Source organism: Eptatretus burgeri, chromosome 15, assembly GCF_056783735.1.
Source record: "Eptatretus burgeri isolate ZD-2024b chromosome 15, Ebu_testis_v1, whole genome shotgun sequence".
Lineage (NCBI taxonomy): Eukaryota > Metazoa > Chordata > Myxini > Myxiniformes > Myxinidae > Eptatretus > Eptatretus burgeri.
The window spans coordinates 65,643,297-65,665,690 of NC_140975.1; the positions used below are offsets into that span (position 1 = coordinate 65,643,297).

Consider the following 22,394-nt stretch of genomic DNA (forward strand, 5'->3'; position numbering starts at 1 on the left):
TGGTTTGTAAACTATGTAGGGGTCGTGACCTAATTTAGCATATATTGTGAAACAAGTATGGTGAATAATATGTCATGCTATCAAAGCATTTTGAGTCCTTGATATTTACATCGGTAAAGTCCTTAAACGATGTGGGTACCACTGCAGAGATGCATCACAAAATCTTAAACCACTCCCCATGTTGTCCAGATGTATCACCTTATGATTTTCATCTTTCTTAACCACACGAGAATCATCTTTTTCAGAAATGTTTTGTATTTATTGGTGTTTCATGTTTCTGGTTCAGCTGATGGAATATATCAACTATTATTCAAAGTTTATTTTTGTATTCATGGATGAACATTATCTGTATGAATTATGTTCAGAGTAAAAGTTTCTGATTTTAAATGAATTTGTTATCCAAGTTTCACGTGGCATCAGGAACAGACTTCAGCTGGTTGCTGTACAGCTCCAGACGTGTTAGCTTTGTGAGTTTATCAAAGATTCCCATGGGGAGAGACTGGAGCTGGTTGGTGTACAGTTCAAGCCATGTTAACTTTGCGAGTTTATCAAAGATTCCCATGGGGAGAGATTTTAGCTGATTACGATCCAGTTCAAGCCTTGTCAACTGTGTAAGTTTATCAAAAACTCCACTCGGAATGGACTGAAGCTTGTTTCCATCCAGATACAGCACTGTTAGTTCAGTGAGTTTATTAAACACTCCATCAGGAAGAGACTTCGGCTTTTGTTCAGTTTTGTTTTCTTTCCTTGTAAATAATTTTAAGATCAAAATTGGAATTCAAATATCACTATTGATTGTGAAGAGGTTGGTGCTGTCTGTATACATTCTTAATTCCATTTTATTCCGATGTTATTGGTTTGAATTTAGCCAGAACACATTCTTTGGTTTGATAAACATGAGACAATAATTAAACTTTCAAAAATACAGGCACATGACAGCCTTTGTTTTGTGAAATATATAATCATGGAAGGGTTGCTACTATTAAATATATTGCTCCTGGTGTGAGTATCTATAACTTAGACGAAGAATGTTTAAGTTCTCACTCTTATGAATAGGATTTGTCACAGCCTTTCCCATAATTACATTTGTGGGCTTGAAGCTTCAGTTGCACAAATTTTAATTGAGAAACACAACACACTGTCACAAAACATTGATCCACAGATTTACACCATGGTTGTATGGAATAATAATAATAATGGTATGTCAGAGAAAATCCTTCCAAGGAAAGTTACAACACAAATTGGAATTGAGTTCAAAGAGGAAAAACTTGGATAACAAGTCGAACCAGCATCTTCAAATCCAAACTCACATCCATTCGGGAAAAATGTGAACATTGCAACCACAAGAGCAATCGGTGGTGCCATACTTCTTCCAGAAGAGAAATGAAGGATAAAAAAATTACCCCCGTGCTGGAGTGACGGTCATCTCTGTGAGAAAATATACAGCCTCCTGAAGGTAGGGCAGTTTTTGCAAACTTTGAAGTCACGTGACGCGAAAACGAAAGCGAATATAGAAAATCCGGCCTGACAAAATTTAGATATTGTCCCATAGATTCATATGCCACAATCAAATTCAAGATTGCTTGAGAAATGCAGGAGGAGATAGATTTTGAAAATCGTCATTTTCGCATTTTTTGCCAACTGTGAAGTCACGTGACACGAAAACGAAAGCGAATATCAAAAATCCGGCCCGAAAAAATTTAGATATTGTGCCATAGATTCATATGCCACAATCAAATTCAAGATTGCTTGAGAAATGTAGGAGGAGATAGATTTTGAAAATCGTCATTTTCGCATGAAAATCATCATTTTCACATTTTTTGCCAACTTTGAAGTCACGTGACACGAAAACGAAAGTGAATATCGAAAATCCGGCCCAATCAAAATTTAGATATTGTCCCATAGATTCATATGCCACAATCAAATTCAAGATCGCTTGAGAAATAGTGGAGGAGATAGAATTTGAAAATCGTTATTTTTGTAACTTCAAAGGCCTTGTGACCTTGACCTTGACCTTCCGTGACCTTGAAAGTCATACCATCGTGTACGTCTCATCGACCTCTATCAGGATCACTAATGACCAGATCTCCCGCTTCAACTTCATCGTGAACGGACGGACGGATCGTCACCTCTCCTCTCAACACCAATATTATTAGGTCATGCTCGAAGAGATGACCTAAAAAGAAAAACTTATTTCGGAAGTTTAACGTCGTTGATGCACCGTCTTTTACACCACCTTATTTAACACGTAATATTAGTTATTCATGCCTGTTGTTTGTGTCGTTTAAAATGTCCCTAAAAACAATGATTTTCAATTTTGTTTGTCTGCCTGTCTCAAACAGTTTCCTTACTCTTCTGTGCGCATGTGCGATCGGGACGAGATTCCGTACAATTTGCCAAATCCTGAGCCAAAATACTGCTAAACTGGAGGTCTGTGTTGTGATTTGTGCTCCCATTCATGTTATGCAGTGTTCCAAATATAAAATTCGATTGAAATTAAGTCGTTCCTCGATCATAGACTGACAGTTGTTGAAGGACAGACAGAGGGAACCAATTGCTCAACCTTGCTCCACACTTGGTGAACTGACTTTCTCCATTCTTGTCACCAAAGTGCAGCTCTCAAAGGATCCTTTCATCTCCTCTTCCTGTCAAGGGTGGAGTTTCCCAAGGAAGTGTTCTGGGCTCAGTCCTATTCCTGATCTTCATCAATGATCACTGATTCACGAAAATCCTCTTTATCTGTGTGCTGATGACTCCACCCTCTGCCGTCACATCTCTCCTCCTTCAGACCGGTTGGCTGCACCTTCGTCCCTCTCTTCAGATCTTGAAAGAATCACGAGCTGGTTACCATATAAACCTGTACTAACCTGTTTCATGGTCGGTTTGTTGGCGACTTGACCATTTCCCCCACCAAGTTTCTTGCTGAGGAGGGTGTATGATATGGACACCCAACAAAATTAAAAACAAAACCTGTCAAAGGGTGGAGGAGCTCCTTGTGAGCCAAAGGCCATCCATATCTATCGCCCAACCGTTTGTGTGAATGTGCTCCTGCAGTTGGGTTAATTTTCATTCAGAGGTTGGTGGCAGGATTTGCACTCTGGCCACCATAAAAACCTTCACTCTAAAAAACATACGAACAATGCAAACAAATCTGAAAACCCACTCAATGGGAGAACCTCTTGTGGAGCTGCCATCCAGAGGGCAGCTCACTGGATGATGGGAATGGGGCAAAGCCTTCGGGATTCCCACTCTTTGATGAGAGGAGGAAAAACACAGGGTGACCTTCCCGGGTAAGATTGCGGTAGTGTCAGGGTGGGGTTGAGGTGTCGTCCACCAGACCGCAGTGTCCTTGGGTTAACCTGAGACAGTCCCTTCAGGTGGGTGCATGGAATGTCCTATCCCGAAGAGAGGATGTTCACCTGCCTCTGTTATCATCTGAGCTCAAGCGTTTGCACATCGGTATTGCAGCTCTCTCTGAGTTTCGGAGACCGGATTGCTGTGAGATCATTGCGGGTGGTGACACTGACTATTGGTTTGGTTGCTATGATGGTTACCATGCCCAAGGAGTTGCTGTAGCTTTGTCAAATAAGCTCACTCCAATGATCATTGAGGTAACACCGGTCAACCAGCGTAATATGAGACTAAGGATTCGTCACTCTTTGGGTGTCATTTCCCTGGTCTCTGTCTATGCTCCGACTGAGGCGAGTGATCTCACCAAGGACGCATTCTATGCCACGCTTGAGTCTGTGGTTGATCAGTGCACCAGGCAAGATACTCTTGTAGTCTTGGGGGTGGGGGGGGGATTTGAATGCATTGAATGAAACTGATAGGGATGGTTATAAGACTTGTGTTGGTTCTCATGGGTCTGGAATTGTGACCCAGAATAGCACAAAGTTCCTTGACTTTGCAAGAAGTCATGGACTTATGGTGTCTGGTTCATGGTTTCAGCACCCACAGGCTCATTGCTGGACTTGGTATTCCAACACTGGTGGTGTGACAAAGGTGATTGACCATGTGTTGATTGATAGTAGCTGGAGAATGATCCAGAACTGCAGTCTAGGGGAGTGTTCAGTTCCGCAATACTGACCACAGGCTTGTGGTAGCAACTCTGCAGGTACAGCTTAAATCCGGGAGAATTGTACCATCACAGCCTTGGGTGGATGTTGACAAGCTCAAGGATGAGAGGGTAGTTGAGGAGTTCATGAGCATGTTGAGTGAGGATTTAGGAGGTCTGGGTGCTTTGGAGAATCCTGAAGAGTTGTGGAGTGCCTTTCAGACCACCATCCTTGATATTGCTAATGGATGTCTTGGAACTGACCATTAGGCGAAGAAGAATTTTGTCTCTCAAGGGACACTGGATACCATTGATCAGAGTCACAGGGCCAGCCTCACTGGCAGAGCTGTGTTGTTCAGGGAGTTGAGGCATAAACCTGGATGTGCGCTGAGGGTGGACAAGGTGGTCTATGTGTGAGGAAACTGTCAGGGGGTATAGGAGAACTTGTGGTCTGATGATTCCTGTCCAGTTTACAGGGGAATTCGCGCATCACGTTCCTCCAAGTCCATCTCTCAGTGTACTGCATTTAGAGTGGAGGGTGGTGGGCTCTTGACAGACGAGTCCGAACTGAAGGTTCGCTGGGCCATTTAATTTGAGCGGCTGCACAAGGCTGATCCACCGGCTGTCGAGTTGGATGTCAAAGGTGGTACTATCCCTATTACTGACCCTCCAATCAACTGTGGCCCACCTTCGTTTGTGGATGCACAGGCTGCCGTGAACCCGTTGAAATGGGGTAAAGCTCCTGGGATCTGTGGTATCCATATTGAACTTCTCAAGGCTGGTGGAAATGCTGTACTCATGTTGTTGCATACAGTTCTGTGCTCTACCTGCAACACAGGCATGATCCAAACTGACTGGAAGAGGGGTGTTGTTGTCCCTCTCCGGAAAGGGAAGGGTGATCGCCAGGACTGCAACAACTACCGAGGGGTGACGCTGCTCTCAGTGCCGGGCAAGGTCTTTGCTCGGATAATTCTTGATACGGTTTGCCACCATCTGCTTGTGCACCAGCATTCAGAGCAGTCAAGCTTTACATCAAAGAGGTCAATGATTAATCGTATCCTTGCCCTTCGGATCCTTGCCGAACGCAGGTGAGAGTTTCAGCAGAGGCTGCTCGCAGCCTATGTTGATCTCTGCAAAGTGTTTGATTCAATGAATCGGCATGCCCTCTGGAGAATTATTGGTGTTCATGGGGTGCCACCAAAACTGATCAATCTGATGTCTGAACCGTGGGCTGGCACTCAGAGTGCTGTGAAATGTGGTGATGCCATCTCCGACTTATTTCCAGTTGTTACTGGAGTTTGTCAGGGGTGTGTTCTGGCCCCCACACTTTTTAACACTTGCATGGACTGCTTTCTGGGGAAGATGTTGGAACGATCAAGTTGTGGTGCATCGTTTGGGAATGTCATAACTTCTTACCTTGATTTCTCAATTGATGCAGGCATCTTTGGAGAGACTCTGAATGTCCTTTTGGGGGCCCGGAAGATGCTGAATGAGGAGTCAGAGCCTCTGGGATTACGGGTTTCCTGGGTCAAAACTAAGTTCCAAGCTTTCAATGACATCTTGGATGCTTTCATGGAAGAAATGGCTTCTATCTTGTCTGTACCTGTTTGTGGTGAGGATGTTGAGGACACAGGGAGACTCACCTGCATTGGCAGTGATATTTATGTATCTGATGGCTGTGAGCCAGAGGTCAATAGATGTCTGATTCGGGCCTGGGGAGTCATGGAGTCACTCGATCATGGGGTGTGGCACTGTTGATACCTTTGCATGAGGACAAAAGTACGAGTCTTCGGGTCCTTGGTGCTACCAGTCTTGTTCTACAGATGTGAGACTTGGACTCTGACCATGGATCTGAAATGAAGACTTAATTCCTTTGATACCGGGTCTCTTCGGAGAATCCTTGGTTATAGCTGGTTGGACACTGTGTCAAACGAGTGGTTGTTGAGAGAAACTGAAATGAGTTTTGTTTCCTGCATAGTCCATGAGCCTCAGCTGTGGCTTTATCGACATGTGGCTCGTTTTCCTGACACTGATCCTGCTCAACAGATTCTCTCAGCGAGGAAGCCTCATGAGTGGAGGCGGTCAATAGGCCGACCACATGCCTCATGGTTGCAGCAGGTTGGTTGGCATCTCAAGGAGATGGGGATGGGCCAGGCATCTGCTTGGAGGATGGCTAGACAGAGATCCTTGGAGTACCAGCGGAAAGTGGTTGCATCAATGTGTTGCTCAGGCGCATACTACCATACCTGACCTGACCTTTTTTTTTCAGAAATGGCTTCTTTCTTGTCACTTGTCTATTTCGGCCAACTTTGTGAAGTAAAGGGAAGGGAACGGGATATTGTTGATTGATGAACGCTGACCCCTATCTCGGACATACAGCCTTGCAGATCTTTCAAAGTCATTGTTGGATTGACAGTGACATCCCGAACCAGTTTCCTACTCGCCCAGGTATTGAGTTTGGATTGACAACCTGATCTGGGTCGAGTCTGAATGGTATGATACGTCTTCCATTTCTTAATGATGGATTTCACCATACTCAAAGGGATGATGAGTGACTTTGAAATCTTCTTATAACCCTCTTCTGAATGGTGCTTCTCCACCACTTTATGTCTGGCTTATTTGGAAAGCTCCTTCATCTTCATTTTTGCCTTTTTGGTTGACCAAGTGAGTTGCATCTTAAAACTCCTTAGATAAGTAGGGGAGATTAATTTTTAAGTTAAACTGCTGATTACATACAGGTAATTTCTGACCTTGATTACAAACAGGTAACAGGTGAAACCTCTTGCAATTATTTTGTAACCTTTCAAATAAATATTTTTCTCCTGAAGTGATTTAGGGTTTATTAGGCAAAGGGTTTGAATACTTCTGCAACTGAGAATCATCTGATTTTCTCTCTTTATTTAATTATTCACATTTTATCCACATTTTTTTGAGCTTTCTCACGTTGGAGTAGTTTGTGAAGACTCCATACATTAAATTTGATTTGATAAGCTGAAGTGGCACCAGTCATGAAATCAGCTCAGGTGGCATCAAAAGATGAAAACTTTGGAGGGGGTGAGTACTTTTGCAGGCCAGGGTATATATTTAAATTCTAATGTTGAGAGAATTTATTAAAGATTTATTATGAATATAAACTTCGACTGAGGAGGCATAAAAACATTGATGAATGTGAACTGATGACATCAAGATGAACAGGATTGATTGTATTAGCATAAACGTTATTATATTAATTATGTTTATCGAAATATTAACCACAAAGAGTGAAGTATATTGTTTGTTCAATATATAGAAAAGGAAAAGAGTTTGGGTAGTTTGAATATATGAACAGCAACCACTTAAAGAGTTTAGGGAGTTTGAGTTTGGTAAGTCCATAAAACACTCCACGAGGAAGAGACTGGAGCTGGTTTTGGTTCAGATGTGGCTTCATTAGTTGATAAACATGTTATTAAACATTTCATTCTGTAAAACATTCAATTATTGATGAGATTCAATCAGTCAATACAAATCACTTGGTACCTTATCTTCTCAACCAGGATTCCCTTCCAAAAAGGTAAAATAAAAAAACATATTTAAATTCTACATAATATTCATGTTGATAACCACATGATCATGATTGTGGAGAAACCAAGGTCCATCAAAAATATATAACTTTATACACAATGCTGGGTGGTAGAAATGTGTAGAAGACGAAGAAGGATTGTTGATGGGGGTGGGGGTGATGGGCGCTGCGCTTTCTTCACAGAGTTATATTAGAATACAGTCACTAAGTGAAAATGTTTTGCATTTTCGGAATTGATGAACCACTCATGAATTTGAGAATCTCAAGGACTTAAAATGTTTTGAGAGCACAACATACTATTCAACAAACTTGTTTCACCAGAGATGCTAAATAAGGTCACGACCCCTAAATGTTTACAAAAGACTCACACGGTGCCACAAGATGCACAAAAAGGTGGAAACCCAAGCTTGCAGACCACCAGAGGATTACAGTAAACCCTTAAATATCGAGGGCTTGAATATTTCGCCATTTTCCAGGAACGTAACCATTTTGATATCTTCGGGTTTACTGTATTAACATGGTTTGTAAACAATGTAGGGGTCGTGACCAAATTTAGCATATATTGTGAAACAAGTACGGTGAATAATATGTCATGCTGTCAAAGCATTTTGAGTCCTTGATATTTACATCGGTAAAGTCCTTCCAGGATATAGGTACCACTGCAGAGATGCATTACAAAATCTTAAACTACTCCCCATGTTGTCCAGATGTATCACCTTATGATTTTCATCTTTTTTAACCACACGAAGGTCATCTATTTCGGAAATGTTTTGTATTTATTGGTGTTTTGTGTTTCTGGTTCATCTGATGGAATATATCAACTATTATTCAAAGTTTATTTTTGTATTCATGGATGAACATTATCTGTATGAATTATGTTCAGAGTAAAAGTTTCTGTTTTTAAATGAATTTGTTATCCAAGTTTCACGTGGAGTCAGGAAAAGACTTCAGCTGGTTGCTGTACAGCTCCAGACGTGTTAGCTTTGTGAGTTTATCAAAGATTCCCATGGGGAGAGACTTTATCTGATTACGATCCAGTTCAAGACTTGTCAACTGTGTAAGTTTATCAAAAACTCCACTCGGAATGGACTGAAGCTTGTTGTCATCCAGATACAGCCCCGTTAGTTCAGTGAGTTTATTAAACACTCCATCAGGAAGAGACTTCATCTTTTGTGAAATTTTTTCTTTCCTTGTAAATAATTTTAAAATCAAAATTGGAATTCAAATATTACTATTGATTGTGAAGAGGTTGGTGCTGTCTGTATTCATTCTTAATTCCATTTTATTCCGATAGTATTGGTTTGAATTTAGCCAGAACACATTCTTTGGTTTGATAAACATGAGACAATAATTAAACTTTCAAAAATACAGGCACACGACAGCCTTTGTTTTGTGAAATATATCATCATGGAAGGATTGCTGTTATAAAACGTATTGCTCTTGGTGTGAGTGTCTCTCACTTCGATGAAGAATGTTTAAGTTCTCACTCTTATGAAAAAGATTTGTCACAGCATTTCCCATAATTACATTTGTGTGCTGAAGCTTCAGTTGCACAAAATTTAATTGAGAAACACAACACACTGTCACAAAACTTTGATCCACAGATTTACACCACGGTTGTATGGAATAATAATAATAATGATGGTATGTCAGAGAAAATCCTTCCAAGGAAAGTTACAACACAAATTGGAATTGAGTTCAAAGAGGAAAAACTTGGATAACAAGTCCAACCAGCATCTTCAAATCCAAACTCACATCCATTCAGGAAAAAATGTGAACATTGCAACCACAAGAGCAATCGGTGGTGCCATACTTCTTCCAGAAGAGAAATGAAGGATAAAACAATGCATTCTTTCAGAAAAAACATCAAAATATGATTTGCATCAAAATCACATCAAACCATTTCAGAAATCCATCAAAACGACTCTTACTGGAGAGTTCATAGAACACCTTAACTAGCGTGGCCTTAAAAACAAAGGACATGGGTCGGGATTTTTAAACTCTTGCTTCTCATTTATGAACATGATCTATATTTCCGAAGAGCCTCATTTTTGTTGGAATCTCGATATTCCCCAATGCTGATAGCACGAGCAGCAAATGTGATTGATCGAGATGGCATAAAACGTCATAATATTTTTTCCAAGGACAGCTAAACTGGAGGTTTTTGGAAGAGCGTCGATTTGTGTTCCACAGTTCATATGTATAATTCAATTGAAATAAAATAAAGATATTAAAGGCTGTAGAAAAAGTAAAACAAAAAAGATAAACTTATTTCGGAAGTTTACCGTCGTTGATGCACCGTCTTTTACACCACCTTATTTAACACGTAATGTTAGTTATTCATGCCTGTTGTATGTGTCCTTTATAATGTCCCTAAAAACAAGTTTGGAATGATTTTCAATTTTGCTTGTCTGCCTGTCTCAAACAGTTTCCTTACTCCTCTGTGCGCATTTGCGATCGGGACGAGATTCCGTACAATTTGCCAAATCCTGAGCCAAAGTACTGCGAAACTGGAGGTCTGTGTTGTGATTTGTGCTTCCATTCGTGTTATACAGTGTTCAAAATATATGATTCGATTGAAATTAAGTCGTTCCTCGATCATAGACTGACAGCTGTTGAAGGACAGACAGAGGGAACCAATTGCTCAACCTTGCTCCACACTTGGTGAACTGACTTTCTCCATTCTTGTTACCAAAGTGCAGCTCTCAAAGGATCCTTTCATCTTTCCTGTCGACCTTCCTGTCAGGGGTGGAGTTTCCCAAGGAAGTCTTCTGGGCTCAGTCCTATTCCTGATCTTCATCAATGATCACTCTGATTTAGGAAAAATCCTCTTTATCCATGTGCTGATGAGTCCACCCTCTGCCGTCACATCCCTCCTCCTTCAGACCGGTGGGCTGCAGCTTTGTCCCTCTCTTCAGATCTTGAAAGAATCACGAGCTGGTCAAACACTTGGAATGAGTCTCTCAATCCTGAGAAATCCAACACACTTACAGTCTCTCTCTGAAAGGACCGTCTGGCAAGCCGCCTATCTACTTTCTTAATCCCCTTGAAGAAGTTCCTTCAATCAAACTCTTGGGCCTCAACATCAGCCATAACCTTTATGACTGTGGCTTACAGCAGCCGGATCATGCTCTACAGAACAGATCTGTCCCCCTTTGGCTAATATCTGTTGTGATACTTATTTATTTGTGTGCAGCATGTGGCTGCTTGGCTGCATCATTTTCTGGGGGCACAGCTGTGCTGCTGATGCAATGCCCCCTGTTTCCAATCAGCTGAAACTCATTTTACCTACCTCAGGAGGATGACAGGCTGAGATGACATGAACAATCTGAAAACTTCTATTTTACTAACAGAGACTTTTTGGAGAATAAATGGAGCAATTTATTTCAAATTAACAAATACTATTTTGTAAAATATCAAGTTGGGCATGTTTCTCATTTCTTCAGCCTTTTGAACTCTGCTCATACCTCTGTGAAATGGATCAGAGATGGATCCAGCAGTCGTTAATGCACATCTTCTTCCAAAATCACAACCTGTACATGAAGAAACACACAAAATACGTCATCCTTGAACCCACACCGACCTCAATTTCACTTCAAATTTAACACAACATCCTTATATATCGACACGTATCCATTGCTGTTTCTTCCAAGATGGAGAGAAATCCAGGAATTCACAAGAACATTCTAAACCACCCTTCAGGATCATGGTGGTTTCAAGAGAAGGCCCAGAACCATTTCTCAAATCATATTATGATTATTATTACTATTATTATTATTATTATTATGATTATTTTGCACACCAGGTCGAGTCTCGTGCAAGAGCTGATACACAGAAACATAAAACAAGGCAGCATACAAGAGGGGAGGGGGAGGGGGAGGGAAGCAAATAATAGTGCGGAACAACGACAATAGGATATCTGTGGAAGGGCGAGGGATGGGGTGGGCTACACGGGGTAAACATCATAATTGAGGATCATAATTGTGCCAATAAACAGGACAACCAACAACCCTGAAATGAATAAACAAGCAGTCATAGACTGGTACTTACGAAATCGTCAACTTGACCTCTGACCTTGTCTAATAAAAGCTGTCTCTAGAGAAGGTAGCGACGCAAACCAGAAGTTTCTACGATTATTCTCAACCAAACCATCAAACGTCGAATGTTTGACCTCAATGTGACCTTGACCTTTGACCGATTTTGACCAAAATCTAATCAGCACTAGCCATCACGTTCCTGAATCACGTGGTGTAATTTAACATTGGTAGCTTCTTCCGTTCTCGAGTTATCGTGCCTACAAACAAACAAACAAACAAACAAACAGAAACGGAAGTCATCAATATACTTTTGAAATCTTTAGATTTCGTAAGTAACAAACACACAAACAAACAAACAGAAACAGAAGTCATCAATATACTTACGAAATCCTTAGATTTCGTAAGTAACAAACAAACAAACAAGCAGTCATAGACTAGTACTTACGAAATCGTCAACTTGACCTCTGACCTTGTCTAATAAAAGCTGTCTCTGGAGAAGGTAGCGACGCAAACCAGAAGTTTCTACGATGATTCTGTACCAAACCATCAAAAATCGAATGTTTTGGATGTTTGACCTCACTGTGACCTTGACCTTTGACCGATTTTGACCAAAATCTAATCAGCACTAGCCATCACCCTCCTGAATCACGTGGTGTAATTTGACATTGGTAGCCTCCTCCGTTCTCGAGTTATCGTGCCTACAAACAAACACACAAACACACACACACACAAACACACACACACACACACACACACACACACACACACACACAAAAACAGATGACGGAAGTCATCAATATACGATTTCGTAAGTAACAAACAAACACACAAACACACACACACAAACAAACAAACACACAAACAGAGGACGGAAGTCATCAATATACTTACGAAACCTAAAGATTTCGTAAGTAATAAAATAAATTCTTAAAGTTCAATTTTTTTCAATTCAACTTGTAACCTCTTAAAAGTGAGAGATGGGATCAGTGGAACCTCATTCATTGTGTTCAGAATATTGTCACGTCAATGGGTCAGACTCATCTCTCCCGTCCTTACTCGAGTGGTCAGGCGAATGTTAAGTGGTCTGTGACCCTCACAAATGACCAAAACGACGTTTGAATTTACACTGCATTCTTTTAATAATCTAAACTGTATTCAATTAACATGTTACGATCCCCCAAATATGGTTAAATAAATGAACCAAGTTTGGCGGTTGGTCACACAAAGGCTGTTTCTGTTGGGTGAGTTCAATGGCGATGCGGAACATCACAAACATAGAGGCAATACACCTAGGCCTGGGAGCAGCTGGATAAGACAATCAGAGAACCACTGTTTGGCGTGGATGATCCATGAAATATGAAACCAAGAAGAAAGTACGAACCTATGGATTTTGTTTTTAATGCCGTGAACAAACTTTGGTACATCGCAGGTGATGAAGGTTGTGGTCAAGTTTCATCAGAAATACATGTGTAGTTTCTGAGAAGAAAGAAAATACATATTTTGGGGGCAACCCCCATCGCCCTCCTTATGGCCCGATATTTTTAATGCCATGAACAACGTTTGGTACTTACAGGGTGATCAAGGTTCTGGCAAAGTTTCATCAAAATCGTGTGTGTAGTTTCAGTGAAGAAGTTGCAAGTATTTGTTGTCGTACAGACAGACGGACTGATGGAGGGATGATGCGCCATCCCATAATGTCGCCGGTACTACATTCCAGGTGAGCTGAAAACAATAAGAAGAATGAAGAGGCAGTTGGAGTGATGGGAAGAACGGATCGATAGATTCCTCCTGTAAATTAACCCGTTTGTTACATTTCGTCCTTGTATGTTCACAAACAAAAGTACTTATGCAAACGTGGCACATGCACATAAATCAGGAATACAGCAGGAGGATTACTACTTCCTTTCAGACACAATTAAAAAATTAAGTTAAGTTCCTGGAAAATGCCATGAATCGCGAATCCACGAATCATTGGTTCAATGGAAAAAATGGGGGATGGGTCCCCAGCGGTTGGTGACCTGCAAAAAATACCGTGAATGTTGACACCGCAATTTTTTTCAATGGGACAAAGGGGGATAGGTTCCCGACGGTTCCTGATTTATGAAAAATTCCACAAATCAGAGAATGACGAAGCTGCAAATGTTATGCATCGTTTCAATGGGAAGAGGGGGGGAGGGGTAGGTTCCTGGGGGTTCCTGATTTATGAAAAATTCCGCAAAGAGCAAATCCGCGAATATCGTGGTCTGACAGTACTTTAAACGACAAAACAGTTTCACATAAAATGCATAAACCCCTGGAAATAATGGGATTCCCTGAGATGCAATAAATCTGTCAAACCCACCTGTGAGTTACAAAATCAATCATAATGTCTTGAGTTGGAGGAATGTTTTCCATTGATTTATTCTTCTGGCACAACATCTGCTTCTGTGTTTCATTAAGAGAGTACGGTGATTGGCCTTGTCTTGGAGGACCACTGCATAGCATTCCAAGAGTTTATAATGGCGAGCATCAACGTTCAGCTGAGTGTGTGTGGATTCATGGTCGTGAAGGCGAAGGTTTCAGTGATGTCGGGGTAGGACAGTTCATCCCTTTTCCAAAAGTCACCAATGTATGTGGAGCTGGACGCATGATGAGCAGGTGGAAGAATTTGCCAATCAAGATGATGACAACATCGGTATCCCCAGTATGAACGAAGTATGTCATGTAACTATTCATGAATTCATCTTGCAGATGATTCGGTATTCTGGTAGTCTGCTTCCTCATGGTTGCATATTTGCATGCAATGATTAGTTCCTCTGCTAACTGAGCTTTGACTGGATGTTATGACAGTTGCTTTGTCTGGGGGGAAGTACGTGCTTACAATCTTGTTGGAGATTAATGCAAAGAGTTCCTGCTTGTTCGTATGGTCACGCAGAAAGTCTTGCCAGTTTTCAGAGACCTTGGTCATACCAGCCAACTTCCAGCGAATGCCTTTATCCCTTTTCTTTCTTGTCCACTCTTTGATGCTGCTTGTGAAGTAAGTGTCCCAGACGACGTCAACTCTTTCAGAATTCTCCAATTGCTTCACCATGTCGGGAAGAAATGCATCGGTAGCATAATCATCTCATGCTATGACATAACACATGGGAAGGAGGTGCACAACTGCAGCACCATATAGGACCGTGACATCAAAGGAAGTTGGAGGTTCCACTTGAGTATCCTATTCCAAACAGGTAAGAAGATCAGATTCCCCCCCCCCCTCCCCCAGGCATAGCTATTCCCTCTCTGATAAAGATGGGGGTGTAATGTTAGTCATGACATTTGTCGGTTAGTAAAGATTTACAATACCATTGATGTCCTGGGCTCAGCTCAGAACGGATGCAGATGCATTCTGGGAAGCCAAAAGTTTAAACTTTCTGTGAAGCTGACATTGTGTTGTCAAGCTTTCCTGCGTTGCGAGGATCATATCGAGTCATGAGACCATCTGTGTGACCAGGACCATTCTACGTTTTATCGACATACAAGCATGACTCATTTAGGAGGATTAAAGTGGTCAGTAGATCTCTCTATGGAGCTGATTGTGAGACTTCAAGTAGTAAGAAAGATTGGAATGTATTTTGTACACGTTTTTATGTGAATGCATTGCACGTCACATAAATTCGTGCCATTTGCACCACGTATTTTGATACCATTTGAGGTCGATTTCCTGTTCGTTTGATTAATAATATTTGATTTATCGTGGAACTGTAACGCATTTCTGAAGTATTGTTGTCACAAAATAATATTATTCCTTTTATTTGCAGTTTCATAGAGCTTTCAGAGCTCTTTGGAGCTTTCACGGAGCTTTCGGAGCTCTTCGCAGCTTTCACGGTGCGATTAAAGAACTTTCTCGAAGCTTCTTTGGGAATGAATAAATGGACGAAGGCTTCCGTATGAAAACCACTCCTTGTGTATATATCTGCGTACGACATCCAATGAACCTGCGATTACTACGATTATGAAATCGTTGCTGGCAGATTAGTGCTTGCTGCCATTAAATGGGGGTGTTTGGGTGATTCTCAAGTTTGAAAAATATGTCCATATCACGTTCTTTGTGCCGCTTCACAATGTATAAATGAGAGAAGAGGGCCACAACAATCCTTGGCATCGAGATCTGCTCTGCCTGCCAGGTGTTGACCTTGAGTGTTGGACACCAGAAGAGTCGTAGTGAGTTATTCTTATGTATTTAGGTCACTTTATGATGGTGCTCCAAAATAAACAACACAAATGTAGGAAAAGCAATATGGCAATGTTGCATTATGTGCATCATCTTCTAAATGATATGTGAAAGAACACAGCATCCAATATAACGACAAAAAGTGATGAACGGAATGAGTTTCCCTTTTAAAATTTTAATTTCTAAAAACATGGAAATTTTAGGAAGGTATTTTACTTTTCAATTGCAATGGTAACCAAAACATCAAACCATGCATATTTACTTGTTATGGTGTCAGAATGTTTGTCGATGAATGCTTAAGCTGGTCGCCAAATGTTATGATACAAAATGTGGGGGAGGATACATTGTAACCCCTTCAGTATTTAGGGGGTTAAGACAAAAAGAATATTTTATCTTGTAAAATCACCAAGCATGCACCATTTCGGTGGATCTGAGCAAAAAGTTAAAGCTATGAACCTAAAGATTACCTGGAAAAAAACTTGGCATTTTTGTCCGGGTTTTCCCATTTCATGGAAAAGTGGTCCTAAGCTGCCTGACTACAGGTGCTCTTTTCACAGAACCCAGAACCAAAGAATAATATTCTTGAAGCAGAACTAAATGAGAAGATCTGAAAGGCAATTGTTGCTTTTGGAAAACTGGAGAAACATGTCTGATCGGAGCATGGTGTAAAACCAGTTACAAAATGTGAAGTTTATAAAGCTGTTGTCCTGAGTACACTTCTTTACTGAGCAGTATCATGGACCTTGTACAAGCACCAAATACGGATATTAAGGAAAGTTCAACCACACCATATCAAAGGGATCTTGGGCGTCTCCTGGAAAGATCATCGAATGAATGAGGAAGTATTGTGAAGAACAAAAATGGACAGTATTGAGACTGTCTTATTAAAAACGAAGTTGGGGTGGATTGGCCACACATTCCCAAAGGACGATATATGTACAAAGAATGCTCAACTATAAGAGGGGCATCAAACCCAGTGGCATAATGTTTAGAGCATCCGTTCTGAGCCTGGGTGGTCAGAGGGTCAAACCTGGCCGAGTCATACTGAAGACTTTTAAAATGGTTTGTGCTGCTTCTTTCTTTGATGCTGAGCATTCATAAAGATAGAGAATGGACAAACAACGCTGGGAATGGAAGGTCAAATCAGCCAGTACAACACTTTCCAAGAAACTGCTTCAGCAGCACCGACACACTACAGAGTATGGTCTATGAAATCAAAAAAAAGAGGAGGAAAGAAATCAAGGGAGGCCCAAGCTGAGATATAAATATACAAGTCACCTAAAATCATCAACATTGATAACTGGGGGATTACGGCTTGCCATTCCTCAACTTGGCGTACCTTGATCAATAATGGAGGAAAGATTTCTGCAGGAAAAATAACTAAACAGGAGTAAAACTAAACAGACTGCCAAGGATCTATCCTCGATTTATTAAAAATAAAATAAAATAAATAAAACATAAAAAAAGAGAAATGATGAAACAAGAAGATCTTCAGTCTTCCTGTCCTGCGGACTTCACGTGTGATGTGTGTAGTTGGGATATCTCCCACCGCATCGCCCTCATCGGACAATCCAGGATCCCCACAGGACTTGGTTATTTCCTTGACTTCATCAATAAAGAGGGAGTGCCGTGATGATGATAATTTTTCAGAACAAAATACGATATTGTGTAACATTTTAAGAAAACAATATCGTTTTGTTCATCCTGTATTGTTCTCATTATTCGTTAATAACATCAGAATATTTCAAAATTTCTGAACTTACAGCATTCTGGAAGCGTCAAAAGAGCTATCACCGACATTTTCCTTTGGATATAAATTTACTCATCACCGTTTCCTTCCATTCATCGTGAAACGTACAGGTAAGATCGGATTCTAAAGGTGAATGAGCTGTGCCTTGTGGGAATGAAACATCCTTCGTCTCGTGGATGGTGAGAGTGGAGAAGTCGAAGGTCTGATGTCGAAGCTACAAAGATGAAAGTACGCTCCATGGCTGTGATGGTACTTGGCGTTGCTCCATGGACCCTCCGGATGGTCTTTCGTCCTCACGAGGTAAACAATGTTTTACTCCTCCAGGAGTTCATCTGTGTCTGAATAAATTGATGGACAAACAGAATTCCGATTCGACAACGTCTATGTTCATGGCACCTGCTCGGGGTGGTGTGTGTCACTTGGGGAACATTTTTGCTTTTTAGGATCTCGATCTAGCGGTGCCCCGATGAACTCACTGTTACCTTCACTAAAACGTGCTGGGATTTCATCAAAGATCAGGCCAAGGACTACTTCCAGTGCACTCCAGGAATATTGTATATCAGCTGGGATGCACACAACTTGGGAGGGATTGTCGTGGATCTATCTGAAATATATATATATATATATATATTTTTTTTTTAACATGAGATTCTTAATGAGTGTTGTAATCATGATGTTTGAATTGTTCTCTGATAACAGACATACGACCTTTCAAAATCATGTGAATGATTCACAATAGACACCACAAAAACACATGGGATTGTGATGGGCATCAACATGAGGGTGAACACAAAACACATTGACAATGTACAAATTATTATGGAGTGAAGGACAAGGAGACAGAATGAAGATAGAAAAAGAAAATAAAACAACGAATGATGTAATCAGGCCCATTGAGCTGATCACAAAATCTTTTCAAAAACGGTCTCAAGGTTTGTCTTGAAGAGATTAATGTTGAAAATTGTTTAAAAGGACATTTATTAATTTATTGGATATTAATTTACTCATCATTATTTCATACAGAAGGAATGAAATAATCAAACCTGTATCACCGAGTTTTGTAGGAGTGAATAATTTAACTCTTCATCAGAACTGGTACTGCCTTTCACAAGAGAAGGGACAGGAACAGACTTCAGCTGGTTGCTCCTCACACTCAGCTCTTTGAGTTGTGTTAGTTTATCAAACACTCCGTTAGGGAGAGACTGGAGCTGGTTATTGTACAGACTTAACTGTGTGAGTTGTGTTAGTTTATCAAACACTCCGTTAGGGAGAGACTGGAGCTGGTTATTGTACAGACTTAACTGTGTGAGTTGTGTTAGTTTATCAAACACTCCGTTAGGGAGAGACTGGAGCTGGTTATTGTACAGACTTAACTGTGTGAGTTGTGTTAGTTTATCAAACACTCCGTTAGGGAGAGACTGGAGCTGGTTATTGTACAGACTTAACTGTGTGAGTTGTGTTAGTTTATCAAACACTCCGTTAGGGAGAGACTGGAGCTGGTTTTGGTTCAGCCACAGCAATTTGAGTTGTGTTAGTTTATCAAACACTCCGTTAGGGAGAGACTTGAGCTGGTTTTGGGACAGACTCAGCTCTTTGAGTTGTGTTAGTTTATCAAACACTCCGTTCGGGAGAGACTGGAGCTGGTTTTGGGACAGACTCAGCTGTGTGAGTTGTGTTAGTTTATCAAACACTCCGTTAGGGAGAGACTGGAGCTGGTTTTTGTACAGATACAGGTCTTTGAGTTGTGTTAGTTTATCAAACACTCCGTTAGGGAGAGACTGGAGCTGGTTTTTGTACAGATACAGGTCTTTGAGTTGTGTTAGTTTATCAAACACTCCGTTAGGGAGAGACTGGAGCTGGTTATTGTACAGACTTAACTGTGTGAGTTGTGTTAGTTTATCAAACACTCCGTTAGGGAGAGACTGGAGCTGGTTTTGGTTCAGCCACAGCAATTTGAGTTGTGTTAGTTTATCAAACACTCCGTTAGGGAGAGACTTGAGCTGGTTTTGGGACAGACTCAGCTCTTTGAGTTGTGTTAGTTTATCAAACACTCCGTTCGGGAGAGACTGGAGCTGGTTTTGGGACAGACTCAGCTGTGTGAGTTGTGTTAGTTTATCAAACACTCCGTTAGGGAGAGACTGGAGCTGGTTTTTGTACAGATACAGCTCTTTGAGTTGTGTTAGTTTATCAAACACTCCGTTAGGGAGAGACTGCAGCTGGTTTTGGGACAGACTCAGCTGTGTGAGTTGTGTTAGTTTATCAAACACTCCATTAGGGAGAGACTGGAGCTGGTTTTGGGACAGACTCAGCTGTGTGAGTTGTGTTAGTTTATCAAACACTCCGTTAGGGAGAGACTGGAGCTGGTTTTTGTACAGATACAGCTCTTTGAGTAGTGTTAGTTTATCAAACACTCCGTTAGGGAGAGACTGGAGCTGGTTTTTGTACAGATACAGCTCTTTGAGTTGTGTTAGTTTATCAAACACTCCGTTAGGGAGAGACTGCAGCTGGTTTTGGGACAGACTCAGCTGTGTGAGTTGTGTTAGTTTATCAAACACTCCGTTAGGGAGAGACTGGAGCTGGTTTTGGGACAGACTCAGCTTTGTGAGTTGCATTAGTTTATCAAACACTCCGTTCGGGAGAGACTGGAGCTGGTTATTGTGTAGACTCAGCTTTGTGAGTTGTGTTACTTTATCAAGCACTCCATTAGGAAGAGATGAAGTATTGTTTTTTCTTCCCATTCAGCTTTTAGTTTAATAATTTCAAATTGTAATTCACCACTAATGTTTTGGTTTATCATTATATTATCTTTGTGTTTTATTCCCATTTTAATATGTGTGGATTATACAAACTCTGACACCTGCAGCAACAAATTTTAATTCTCAAAAAATTAAATAAGGTATAAATAGCTTAATAACATGATAATTAAACAACAAGTTGTATATCAAGTACATCTGGTAATGATATTAAATTGTTCATCCTCAATGATTTTTGGATTTATATATTAATTTGGGATAATTATTTGGGTTTTTGTGGTTCTCCGAGAATTTGTTTTTTCAAGTTTTCCTCTTTTTTAACCCATATTTTAATTTCATCTTATTATTCATCTTTTTATAATAATTACATCATAATAAAGCAAATCTCATGCTTGTTGCTTGTCTATGTTTTGGTGATTCCAGAGGTTCAGATAATTTAATTAATGCTGGGAGAACTGCAGTCCTATGGGTTGTAATGAAGCCAGATGTACTGCAGGTTAGTCGTGTGGCTGATGCATGGCTTGCAACGAATAAAGAAGAATAATTTTTAAAAAACCACCACTTAGGGTATTGTGTAAACCCCAAATACATGAAAATGAAAAGAACAAGAACAAACACCCAATGAAAATCAGCAAAGTTCATCCGAATAATGTCATGTTTGTTACGCCAAAAACATGTTGATGAGGGTGAAACAAAGAAGCAGCTCTGATTATACCCAACAGGTGAATCACTCTGACTTGATGAAACCCAACAAACAGGTGAATCACTCCGACATGATACTCAACAGGTGAATCACTCCAACATGATGAAACCCAAAAGTTGAATCACTCTGGCATGATGAAACCCAACAGGTGAATCACTCCAACATGAGGTTCAAAGGATGCACCTCCAAAAATGAGCATATTGAGATGGTTTAAATTTTCATTCTCCAAAATTGTGAGGAGGTAACTCCAAAAGTAACAGAACTTTGCACACACTCTTTACAGCACGAATAGGATAACATATTGTTGCGGGCCGGGGGAGTCGGGTGAGAAGACCACTCGAAGACACTATCTCTGTTCCCATAAGACTCCCCGGAATTGAAGGCCATCGCACACGGATAATTCCGTGACGCAGCGGGTTGCTTAACCGACCGTGGACGCCAATAACGCAACCGCATGACCTAGGTTCCTCCCGTCTATGGGTTAATCAGGTTACCTAATTAATCACGTGGTTTAATTACCGGGGAACACGCCCTCGGTACACCTTGTCCAAACCGGATCACTCTTCCGGATTGGATGCAGCCGAGCGACACTGCCAAGGACGTACCGGCTAAAGGAAAGGATCATTGGGAATAAAGTTCTGGCTAAACTATGATTCGGACCATGCTGGATCAATGAAAGAAACCACAAAGACGAGCTAGGAACATTCCTAATGATAATTTATTAACAGGGGGTGAGGAAAGATATGTGGCACAGTGAAGATTTATTGGGGTGGGTTGTGCAGAGATAGGGGAGAGAGGTGTGGTGCAGCAAATAAACAGGCAACTTTCAAGAGGGGACACAGAGCAGACTTAATGCGAAATTAATAACAATAATAATAACGATCTTCTGAAGTCTTACTCAGGCAGACAGGCGCCCCGACACACACATACACACACACACACACACACACACACACACACACACACACACACACACACAGAAAACCCGATGAAGAGGGAGTTTAGAACCAGGAATTGGGCACCGTAAAGAAGGAGCTTGGGTCAAGAAGGGATGGAGTCCAGAGTGCGAGGACGGAGTAGTAGGCAGGACCAGGTAGGCGGGTGGGGTCGATGTCGTGTGGGCGGAGATGAGGAGGTGGAGTCTGGGCAGCAGGAGGCAGGTCGTGGCGGTGTCGACGAGGCGAGGCGAGAGAGTGGTGGAGAAACTCAAAAAGCAAGAGAGAGACGGAGGGACTTCTCCGACCTTTATAGGATTTGCAGCTCTGGGGGAGGGGCCACCCCGAATCGTTATGTCAGCACCTGAATTGAGCGTTCCGATTGGCCCTGACCCCTCACGTGGCCTG

At 41.2% G+C, this 22,394-nt stretch overlaps 1 protein-coding gene and 1 long non-coding RNA gene across 2 annotated transcripts in view; both read right to left on the reverse strand.

The window, feature by feature from the left end:
* The window catches only part of LOC147012366 (uncharacterized), a 49,162-nt gene that overhangs the window by 4,591 nt on the left and 22,177 nt on the right, over window positions 1-22,394 (reverse strand). The window contains exons 2-3 of the long non-coding RNA XR_015051586.1: window positions 13,222-13,372; window positions 11,081-11,146 (exon numbers count right to left, since the gene is read on the reverse strand). This is a non-coding gene — a long non-coding RNA (uncharacterized LOC147012366). The remainder of the gene's footprint in view (window positions 1-11,080; window positions 11,147-13,221; window positions 13,373-22,394) is intronic.
* LOC147012367 (uncharacterized) lies at window positions 18,633-20,333 on the reverse strand. The gene has a single exon (XM_085856387.1). The coding sequence runs from the start codon at window positions 20,331-20,333 to the stop codon at window positions 18,633-18,635; it is 1,701 nt and encodes a 566-aa protein (XP_085712513.1).